The 11,575-nt window shown below is 37.9% G+C and overlaps 2 protein-coding genes across 2 annotated transcripts; one reads left to right on the plus strand and one right to left on the minus strand.

Annotated features, from left to right (window-relative positions):
- Nucleotides 1–630: 630 nt before the first annotated feature.
- On the plus strand, nucleotides 631–1,783 carry LOC139888397 (uncharacterized). Its single transcript, XM_071871407.1, has 3 exons — nucleotides 631–1,041; nucleotides 1,153–1,433; nucleotides 1,519–1,783. The coding sequence occupies exons 1-3, from the start codon at nucleotides 631–633 to the stop codon at nucleotides 1,781–1,783; spliced, it is 957 nt and encodes a 318-aa protein (XP_071727508.1).
- Nucleotides 1,784–9,626: 7,843 nt separating this feature from the next.
- Nucleotides 9,627–10,915, minus strand: LOC139864218 (RNA-binding protein involved in heterochromatin assembly dri1-like). Its single transcript, XM_071852803.1, has 4 exons — nucleotides 10,893–10,915; nucleotides 10,339–10,781; nucleotides 9,968–10,085; nucleotides 9,627–9,876 (listed from the first exon to the last, which is right to left on the minus strand). Exons 2-3 carry the CDS (start codon nucleotides 10,767–10,769, stop codon nucleotides 9,995–9,997), a joined length of 522 nt encoding a protein of 173 aa, XP_071708904.1. The 5' UTR covers nucleotides 10,770–10,781; nucleotides 10,893–10,915; the 3' UTR covers nucleotides 9,627–9,876; nucleotides 9,968–9,994.
- Nucleotides 10,916–11,575: the final 660 nt, after the last annotated feature.

Genomic DNA, 11,575 nt, shown 5'->3' on the forward strand with positions numbered 1-11,575 from the left:
AAAATCATGTCAAATTAAAGTGTTTAACCACCCAATTATGAATTAAAGGTATAATAGTAAGTTTATGTGTACCACATCCTCATGACTTGTACATAACACGAAATATGATTTTCCCTCTCATCTCAAAAACCTGAAGTTCATGGAATGGCTACGGACATCTATCCTCTCCGACACAATTATTCAAATTATCGGAGATTACACTGTTCACCGGTGACTAAAAACAACAATTTCCTCTATCACACAGTTAAGCCGTAGAACTGTAGCAGCTAATTGAGCTTTACATTAGACTAAAATCAGCTTAACAAATCCAGCAACATTGAACGGTTGGAAATTAAACAATTGATCTGCATACGAAAATCATGTCAAATTAAAGTGTTTAACCACCCAATTAGCCCAATGTGTAGCTGAAATTTGTTCGATGAAATGCCCTAATTAGAGGCTAAGTGAAAGCTGTAAGGGAATCTTGTTTACGCTCTTATATCGCCAACTGTTTGATAAAATGATTGAGTTAGATCTTAAGTACTAATTTGTTGATTTCTTTTATAATGATGAATGTATTTAGATATATACTACATACATAATTCTTTTCATGTTCCAAGGCCACTTACAGTCAAAATATTAACTAGAGTTATGCATATAGACGTGTTAGCAAATCACTCGTTAACTGAAGCTAAACCGGTGGATTATGAATCTTATGAATGGTGTGAAAAGGCATTTTCAAAACTAATCAAGCTAAGCCTTTTGTTAAAAGGTTTAGATTTGATCAATGGAAGATTGGTTAATGTGCGAGACAAACACGTTGTTAATGATCAGCTTCTTCTTCAGCATATGCATACTTTTAAGTCAATTAGCACAATTTATGTTCGGTATCACTCATTGCAGAACACATTATCTACATCTAATACTGGTACATCATTTATGTGTGTCAACAGGCCAATTTATACAGAACATGTAGCCATGGATTCACTCAAAAAAGTATGCGACTTTTTAGCTGTATCTGCTCAGCAGAGGAAGTTAGTCCGTCTTGCAATATGCACACAGGTCACACAAATATGGACACGTACACCTACCGAGATACTTAATTCATTGAAGTATGAAATGAGTGTTAAGGACTATGAGTGTGTAAATAAAGGTTGTAACATGGGTTAATAGATAGTAGTTAACTGTCTTAGGTTTTTGGATGACGTTGAGTACTATGAACCTGATTCAACTTCGTGGATGCGGGTCGCACCCAAGAAAGATGCAGACTCATCACCTAATGCTAAATGGTATGACTTGCTTGAGATGTTTAATGATCTGATTAACTGTTTGAAGAATGATCACGAGTTTTTCGTTTATGTGGTAAAGCTTGAGACCATGAAAGAAGGGTTGTCACAGATATTGATGTTTTGGTTGATAAGAATATTGGATACAAGAGGCTCGACACCAGCAAAGTTTAGTACAGAAGAAATTGACTAAATCATTGGGTCATTCATCTAGATGTTTGTTTACACTTTTGTTGTGTTATTTATATGGTAGTATTCGAGATATTGAGCTTGGCATTTGCTGCTGGTTTTATGAGGATGTTAGTGGGAACAATTTTTTTATATGTGTCGGGAAGATTTTGACATCAGATAATGAGAATATGATTAGACATGCGGTAGAGCAGTTAGATAAGGCCCTTAGGGTTATTAAATTTGTAAATGAACGAGGTTTTGGAGTTTCAGGGTCATATATCGTGCCTTGGGTCGAAAAGCAGATTGCTTACTTACAGAGGACACAGCTTCTTCATTCATGGAATTAGTCTCTAATGAAAGATGTAATGAAAGACATTACTTCATTATAAGGTAATTTATGAGCCAAAAAAATATATTTTTACTTGAAGATCTATGTTAGGAAGAGGGGATCGCCTGGACGTTGGGAGATACAAATTTGAGAGAAAAACAACTCTATTACTCACAAGAATAGATTTACAGAGTATTACAAAACTCTTAAAAAAAACTCTCAAACTCACACACACTCTCTAGGTTGTGATTACACTTCTCTGAGTGATTTGGGATAATTTACAACTGAGGTTTGCACATCTATTTATAGTAAAAATTCTATGGCGGTGGAATGGTGTGAACGGAGATGGTGGGCGGCCGTCATCGTGATCAAATTTGCTACTTCCATATGAGTTGTCAAGGTTGCATACTTTGAATATCTAGAAGGTGAGCTTCTAGATTGTAGGCTGGAAACTTTCAATTCTCCCCCTCCAGCCGAATCCAAGAACATTCCAGTTATGTCTCTGCATAACTCCAACTTCTCTCGAGTCACCACCTTTGTTAACATATCCGCAGGATTCTCCTTTGTATGGATCTTCACTAGTCTCAACAGTTGTCGATCAATTACCTCGCGTATCCAATGATAGCGAATATCAATATGTTTTGTACGGGAATGGTACATGGAGTTCTTGCTCAAATCTAGAGCACTCTGACTGTCACAATGTACCTTGTACTCCTTTTGCTTGATTCCAAATTCTTGAAGATAACGCTTTAACCACAACATTTCTTTTCCAGCTTCTGCGGCAGCAATATACTCTGCTTCAGTTGTGGATAATGCAACACACCTCTGTAGTCTTGACTGCTATGAAACAGCTCCCCCTGCAAAAGTGTAAATGAATCCTGAAGTAGATTTCCTGCTATCAGGATCTCCGGCCATATCCGCATCTGTATAGCCTTCCAAGATTGGATCAGCTCTCCCGTAACAAAGACATAGATTCTTTGTACTTTTAAGATATCTGAGAATCCATTTTACCGCCTCCCAATGCTCTTTCCCGGGGTTCGAGAGAAAATGACTCACCGTTCCCACTGCATGAGCAATATCAGGCCTTGTACACACCATCGCATACATCAAACTTCCAACTGCTGAAGAATATGGTACTGAGGACATCTCCCCGATCTCTTCCTTGGATGAGGGACAAGAACTCTTGCTTAACTTGAAATGGTTAGCTAATGGAATGCTAACAGGTTTGGCATTGTTCATATTGAAATGTGAAAGCACTCGTTCAATATACTTCTCCTGAGATAGCCATAACCTTTTATTCTTCCTGTCTCGGGTTATCTGCATTCCCAAAATCTGTTGAGCCTGTCCTAAGTCTTTCATGTCAAAAGACTTAGAGAGTTCCTTCTTCAGCTGGTTGATCTTCGTTGCATCTTTCCCTACGATCAAAATATCGTCTACATATAGTAGAAGAGCAACGAAATCTCCTTCAGAAAACTTCTGAATGTAGACACACTCATCTGCTGCAGTTTTCTTGTACCCTTGACTCACCATGCATGAGTCAAACTTCTTGTACCACTGCCTAGGTGCCTGCTTTAAACCGTACAAACTTTTCTTCAGCTTGCATACGAGATTATCTCCTGAAACCTCAAAACCTTCTGGCTGCTCCATGTAAATTTCTTCATGTAAATCTCCATGAAGAAAAGCCGTCTTTACATCCATCTGTTCAAGCTCCAAGTTCATACTTGCGACCAATCCAAGTATGACTCTGATTGAAGTCATCTTGACTACTGGTGAAAATATCTCGTCAAAGTCAATTCCTTTCTTCTGTTGGAATCCTTTGACTACAAGTCGTGCTTTGTATTTCACCACTTTTCCACTGCCATCCTTTTTCAGCTTGAACACCCATTTATTTTTCAGTGCCTTCTTCCCTTGTGGAAGTTCTACGATCTCATAAGTCTGATTTTTCTGCAGAGAATCCATCTCATCCTGCATTAGGGGTGGTCAGTATTTGGGTTGAAACCGTTTAACCCGAAAACCAAACCGGAACCAAACCGAAAAAAACCGAAACCGAATTTGAAAAACGGTTTTCGGATCGAGCGAAACCGAAACCGAATTTGAATTCGGTTTTCGGTTTTGAAAATTTTGAATTCGGTTAAACCGAAAACCGAATTCAAAAATAATATAATATACAAATATAAAATATAAAATATAATAAATATTTAATATTTAATATTTAATTATTAATTATTATTACAGTATTATTTGGTAGTGGCTTGGATTGGCTCCAATCTTGCCTCGTTTCCGCCCAGCACCATGTGACTTTTGAGTTGGCCCCCAAATATTTGAAACTTTTTGAAAACATGATAATAAATTAAAGAAATTAAATACAAATAATATAAGTACAGTACAGTTCCCTAATTTTGTTCTTGCAGTTTTTCATGTCTCACAAAACCCTAACCTTGTCTAGTCTCGACTATTTCTCATCAACCATATCAAATTCTAAATCTTCAAAGGTTAGTTCTCAATCTAGTTGTATATGTAATTCTAGTAAGAATTGTTATTGTTATTTTTGTTATGGTTTATAAAAGCTTTTATGTTAAGTCACTGATTATAGTTTTGTATAGATGAAAATCATAAAATCACAATTTGTAAATCGGTGGCTGTTTCTCTTCAAGACGAAAATACCTGAAGTTGGTACGTCATATTCATGTCTTGCTATGTTTTGATTTTCTATTTAATTTAATTGTTAATTTTTATTAATATTAATTAAAGAAAAAGGCATGTGCCCGTTCCTGTTCCAGTGTTCCTGAGTAATTGTCTATATGTATTTTAATCAAACAATAAAAAATTGAATATATGCACTCAAAGAGTTTGAGGACAAAAGGTTAAAGTCATACAATTCAATAATCACGGTAGAAGATGCAAATACATTAGAAAGAAAATAAGTAAAACTCAACCAATAATCAACTAATCAACTCTAAGACACCAATGAAGCGAAAAAGAAAACAGCGGTTACATATGGTAGTGAATGATATAATCATCTTAGTAAGCTAGTTGTTAGATTTTGTTAAATTTCATATTTTTTTAGGAAATTCGGTTTTAACCGAAAACCTAACCGAATCCGAATTCGAATTCGGTTTTCGGTTCGGTTCGGTTTCAACTTTGAATTCGGTTTTCGGTTTTGCCCAAAAAAATTTCAAAACCGAATACACCGAACCGAATACACCGAACAAACCGAAAACCAAACCGATGAACACCCCTATCCTGCATTGCGAGCAACCATTTTTCTTTGTCCTTGTGAGATACTGCTTCATGAAAACTCTCTGGTTCTCCATCTTCAGTAAGTAGAAGGTACTCGGATTCTGGATATCTACTCGATGGAATCCGACCTCGTTCAGATCTACGAACTTCTGAAACATTCTGAGGAGATCCACCATCATCTTGACCTTGTGATGGTGCTGGAACGTCTGGCAGATGGGGTTGTGGCTTCCCCTGCTCAGCACCGTCATTTTTCTCATTATCTTCTACTTCTGGCATTTCTTCTTGCACTGAAAATTCATTTCTCATGAATGATTCTGTTGTTGCCTCTGACACCTGAGCAGCAACATTTGACTTCTGAGATATTGTGGGTTTTTCAATATCTTCTATTGTCTGGCTTTCATGGAACACCACGTCCCTACTTCTGATCACCTTTTTCTCCTTTGGATCCCATAATATGTATCCAAATTCTTCATCTCCATAGCCTATGAATATGCATGGAGTGGTCCTTGCATCCAGCTTCTGCCTGAGCTCCTTGGATACATGTGCGTACGCCAAACATCAAAATACTCGAAAGTGAGAGTATGATGGATCCTTTCCAGACCAAAGTTTCTCCGGAACTTCAAAATTCAGTGGTACTGATGGAGAACGGTTGATCAAGTAACATGCGGCTCTGACTGCTTCTCCCCAGAATGGCTTTGGCAGCTTAGCCATACTGAGCATGCTCCGAACACGTTCCATGATTGTTCGGTTCATTCTTTCTGCTATACCATTATGTTGAGGGGTACGTGGGACCGTCTTCTCATGTCGGATGCCATATGATCTGAAATAGGCATCGAACTGCCTGGAAGAGTATTCACCGCCGTTGTCGGATCGAAGACACTTTAACTTCTTTCCTGTCTCACGTTCTACCATGACATGGAACTGTTTGAAGTAATCGAACACCTGGTCCTTCGTCCGTAAGAAATATACCCACACCTTTCGAAAAGTATCATCGATAAACGTCAGAAAGTATCGATTGCCGCCAATTGATTCAACCTCTAAGGGACCACAAACATCAGAGTGTACCAGACTGAGTAACTCTGATTTTCTCGTTGAAGAGGAATTAAACGAGACTCTATGCTGCTTACCAAACAAACAATGATTGCAAGGATCTAGCGCAGCATCCTTGTCTACATTGATAAGCTTCTTCTTTATTAGGGTAGACAACCCTTTCTCACTCATGTGACCGAGTCTCTGGTGCCATAAATTTTGTGAAGCCTCCTTTTCTGCAACATTAATACTGTCTGTGCAGATCTTCACATGAGTCTTGTAAAGTGTGCCCCAAATGTGTCCCCGAGCGAATATCATAGCGCCTCTTGACAATTTCCATGTGCCTTTACTGAAATGACTATCATAGCCCTGTTTGTCGAGAGCTACTCCGGAAAGTAAATTCAGCCGAAGATCTGGCACATGGCGGACATCCTTCAGAGTGATTGTGCTCCCGGAACTTGTCTTTATCCTGACATCTCCAATTCCGACAATCTCAGCGGAACTGGAATTTCCCATCTTCACAACTCCAAAGTCACCAGCTTTGTATGTTGTGAAGTATTCCTTGTATGGAGTCACGTGGTAGGAAGCTGCAGTATCTACCACCCATTCTGTTTCTTCTCGTGAGACGTGAAGGCATGTCTCATCATGGGTTGAACAATAAGCTACATCACCAGAGATAGTCACTAATGTTTCTCCACCCTTATTCTTCGGCTGTGAACTGCTTTGACCTTGTTCCTCTTTCAATCTATAGCAGTTCTTCTTCATATGTCCCTCTAATCCACAATGATGGCATTTATATGTTGGTTTTCTGCCATCAGCTGACCTGCCCCTGCTCTTGCTTCTGCCTCTACATTTATTTTTGCTACTCATTCGCTGTCTCCCCCGATTCTCTGTGACAAAGGCATGGGTCTGATCTGTGCCCATGTCCTTTCTCCTTGCCTCTTCACTGAATAGGGCATCGTTGACCATTGACATGGTAAGTTTGCCATTCGGGGCTGAGTTGCTGAGTGTTACTACCAGCGTTTCCTAACTATCGGGAAGGGAACTAAGTAGCAGTAGCGCCTGAACTTCATCGCCAAGCGACATCTCTACAGAAGATAACTGGTTGACCAAGCTCTGGAACTCACTGGTATGCTCGGCAACTGAAGTTCCACTTTTGAGCTTCATGTTGACTAAACGCCTCATCAGCAGGGCTTTATTCCGAGCAGTCTTGGCCTGATACATGTCCTCCAACTTTTTCCAGAGGACATATGCGTCTGTCTCTTGTGCAACATGGTGGAAGACACTATGATCAATCCATTGACGGATCTGACCAATAGTTTTTCGGTTTGATTTCTTCCACTCTTTCTCTTTGGCAGAATCAGGGTTTATACCCTTCAATTCAATAGGATCGAACAAATCCTTACAGCTGAGGAGATCTTCCATCCGAGGTTTCCACAGCGTGTTGTTTGTGGCTGTGAGCATAATCATAGCTCTGGAAGATGATGTTGACTCTTCTGTGGACATTATCACCTTACAAATAATTTTTTAACACAAACGGGGTTGAATTGTAGAAAACAGAGATCACTGTTACGTCCGGAACGGTTGAAAATGGTGGAATAGACATTTCGCGGCTTAAATTCCATTTGCGGGGCAAAATTATAATTTTTATAAACTTCAGGGACCAAAAATGAAATTCTTAAAATTTCAGGGACCAAATTGTAAAATTTCAGAATTGCTACAGTACCGCTACAGTACCGATACAGTGACTTGCTACAGTGCCGACAGCTGCTACAGTGAATTGCTACAGTGATCGTCTTCTCCGGCGAATATTCCGGCACCGGTCGTCTTCTCCGGCGAGTTTCCGGCGTGTTGACCAAACTTTGACCGCGTTTTCTGGGCTTGTTATAACTCCGTTTAAGTCGCCGTTTTTTGCGTTGGACTCGGTTCAACGAGACGAATCCAATGGTACACTAAAAATTGAATTTTGAGAAAACTTCAGAAGACCCAAAAACTCAACCAACGTCTCTAACCAAGCTCTGATACCACTTGTTAGGAAGAGGGGATCGCCTGGACGTTGTGAGATACAAATTTGAGAGAAAAACAACTCTATTACTCACAAGAATAGATTTACAGAGTATTACAAAACTCTTAAAAAAAACTCTCAAATTCACACACACTCTCTAGGTTGTGATTACATTTCTCTGAGTGATTTGGGATAATTTACAACTGAGGTTTGCACCTCTATTTATAGTAAAAATTCTATGGCGGTGGAATGGTGTGAACGGAGATGGTGGGCGGCCGTCATCGTGATCAACTTTGCTACTTCCATATGAGTTGTCAAGGTTGCCTACTTTGAATATCTAGAAGGTGAGCTTCTAGATTGTAGGCTGATTAGTTATAGGTTCCACTACTTTACAATAATAGTAAACTGAAACTAGTGCAAAGGCCTTTTTTATTTACTTTCTTCCTGTAGGAACTTGGGAAGTGAACTTTAATAACTCTATCAAATCAATGCTTAGCTTTTCTTTATCTTTCATGCAATGTAGATTCCACATTATTACTACTTTACCTTTGTTATCATTTTAAATTTATGCTTCAGTACTTCCTTTAATAAATTCACCACAAAAAGCAACTAATTGCAATGGTTGGACCATCGGTTCTTGATATATCACCATTTTAAATTTTGATGATTAAAGTTGCTCTGCTTCTTCTTTTATGGCTAAAGCTTGTAATGTATTTCTTCTAGGATCTTATATGAATGGTCTATTAGTGCATACTGCCAAAGATTACTTCTTGCTACTTCAGTATATATAATTCAAAATGTAAGATTAACCTTATGATGTAAACATCATTTGGGTAACTTTTAAGGGTCATAATAGGTTTGTTTAGGCCTTTTTTGGCTGTAAAAATGTTTAGCGATCGTTGTAGGTTTGGTTGGGTTATTTTGGTCGGAACTGCCTATTAGCATGCATTGTAATTTCTAGCTTAGTGCGAACTTCATATATACATACATGTATATTTACATATATATAATGTTAATAATGTTATTTCTATCCTTTATGTGAGGAAAAACTAACTGTCCTAACTCCTAAGGAGAATGTGTGCTACTTGTTAGGGAAAAATAAAGAATCTTGTTATGGCTAATTGCACACAAATTATGATGATTATGACATAAGAGTACTTGACCAAGTAACATTTTATTAAGCTAAAACATAAAAGCTTTCTTTTATAAAATGTAATGATAAGAATCTTGGCAAAAGCTAAACAATAATGTGTAGCAGGAGATTAATTAATTTAAAATTTTGTATTTTACCTTTTTGACCAGTATTGCAAATTTCTAGGTGAAAAAGATGTTGAGCTCAAAAGCTTTAGTATCCTATGCTGTCAATTTCATTTTTACTAATCACCTATTTCTTCTTGATATTTTTATGAAGTTAGTGTAATTTGTTTGACTGTCAAACTAAATTATATGATTTGTTAACTTATAGTTACTAAGTTAAGTAGAAAAGGGTACCATCAAGTAATAGCACATAACACATGATCTTAAGGAAGAACCTTACAAAATGAGGGATTAATAATAATAAGCAACAAAACATGAGTTCTAGTAATCATCAAATTAACCATAATTCACCTAAGCTTAACTCCTAAGAGATCGAAAGACTGATACTATTTGAAATTGAAATAAAATTAAAGTAACAATAAAAAAAAAGGAAAATAAAATTAAAGATAGGATTGCATATGATTTGGGCAAAAAGGGGTCAGTTTAGAATATCCTATCAACTTAATGCTCTTTCTTTCTTGATTCTGTCTCATCAACTGCTCATTATCTCTCTCTTCTTCCTCTTATGTAGATCATTATACCTGAAAGTTACATAACGTAAACGCTTAATCGACATTTTGTTATTCAAATTTAATCGATATTAACGATAATTTAATCAAATATAGGATCTACCTGGTACTGGAAATGCTAGAAACTGACTCAATAGGGTGACTTGCTACCGGATTCTCGAGGTGCATTGCATCTAAAACACTCCATTCTGCTTGCAAAGTTGTGCTCGTTGCACCCAGGCCTGCATAAATCGAATTACATCCTTTATAATGATCCGATTTGTTGATATATTTGATAAGAAAATGTTATAATTTCATGCATAAGTTACGTGTTCTCATGCACGAAGTACAATAGGGAACAAATAGGTTTCTTAGGAACCAATTAAGGAACAAAGACATGGCAAATTATTTAAGAATGTTATCAGTCAACTAGTGTGATCAGAGAATGTGCATAATGTGATTAGGTTTTCTATTCTAGCGAAATATAAAAATTACCGGGTGCATATCCAGTCACCAGATTTCCACCCTGAACGACTGCTACCACCACCACTGCCACCGCTGCCGCCACCAAAATATAAACCTCTTCCACGAGACAAATCACCATCAAATCCACCACCGCCACCAACACCACCGCTAGAGGCCAAGTCATCCTTGAAAGCACCACATTTAAAGCAGCTCGAGCGGCTAGCAAAGTTGTGAGCACCACAGTTGCCAACATTGCAGTACCAGTCACCAGGCCTTACATCTGGCCCAGTAAAACCGAATACACTCGGGTTGATCATACTTCCTCTGCCACCAAAACCGCCACCAAAGCCGGCACCAAGACCACCACCAAGTCTCACCTCACCACATCTTTGACAAGATTCCCTTCTTTGAAAGTTCAAGTGCTGGCATGACCTGCAGTTCCAATCTCCTGGCCTACTCATCTTCTTTCAATTCTACAAAACAAACCAAAGTTTTAGAAACAAATGAATGTTAAATAAGTACAATGCATATATGATACACTATATAACTATATGTGTTTGTGTGATTAGGGTTATTAGTGTTACCTTGTGGTTGAATGAATGATAATGTGTGTGTGTGTGTGTTTGAAGGTGGTGGGTGAGAGTACGTTCATATATATACATGCAAAAAGGCCTCGGAATTCGAGTAGATTCGGGCAGCTGTAGTTGAAGCTCAAGCTAAATCACCTTTTCCTTTTTAATATTCTTCCCTTGAACAATGGGACTCACATAACTAATATGTTACTGACAATTAGTTTACTAATCATCATTTACCTCATTTTCGTGTCATATATTCATTTATGTGAAATTGAATGATAAAATTGCATGGAGGATTTGCGATCATATGCTACCCAAAGACGCGTTAGAAGAAAACTCAAATCGCAACAAACTTGAACAGTACGGTTGAAGTTTGGGAAAACCACCTCCGAGAAGCTAATTACTAGCAGTACCAATTAAATTCTGGCCATTGGAATGAAACATGCGTCTACTCGTTGAGGACAATGTATCGGTGGTATTTAACTTCTAAATAATGTACTCCGTTTTGTATATATCGAAACTTCAATTGTTTACTATACGTTGCACGTTTAGAAGGATTTTGGAGTATTGTAACGTATCTTGTGTGCAGGATTTTAACTCATTTTAATGGGTGTTGATGTTTCTATCATTTTCTTTAAATTACCTGTTAGTATATGATCTGATGAGTCAAAAGTGTTTTACAGAAGTTTAGA

The sequence above is a fragment of the Rutidosis leptorrhynchoides genome, chromosome 1 (genome assembly GCF_046630445.1).
Source record: "Rutidosis leptorrhynchoides isolate AG116_Rl617_1_P2 chromosome 1, CSIRO_AGI_Rlap_v1, whole genome shotgun sequence".
In the NCBI taxonomy this organism is placed as follows: Eukaryota; Viridiplantae; Streptophyta; class Magnoliopsida; order Asterales; family Asteraceae; genus Rutidosis; species Rutidosis leptorrhynchoides.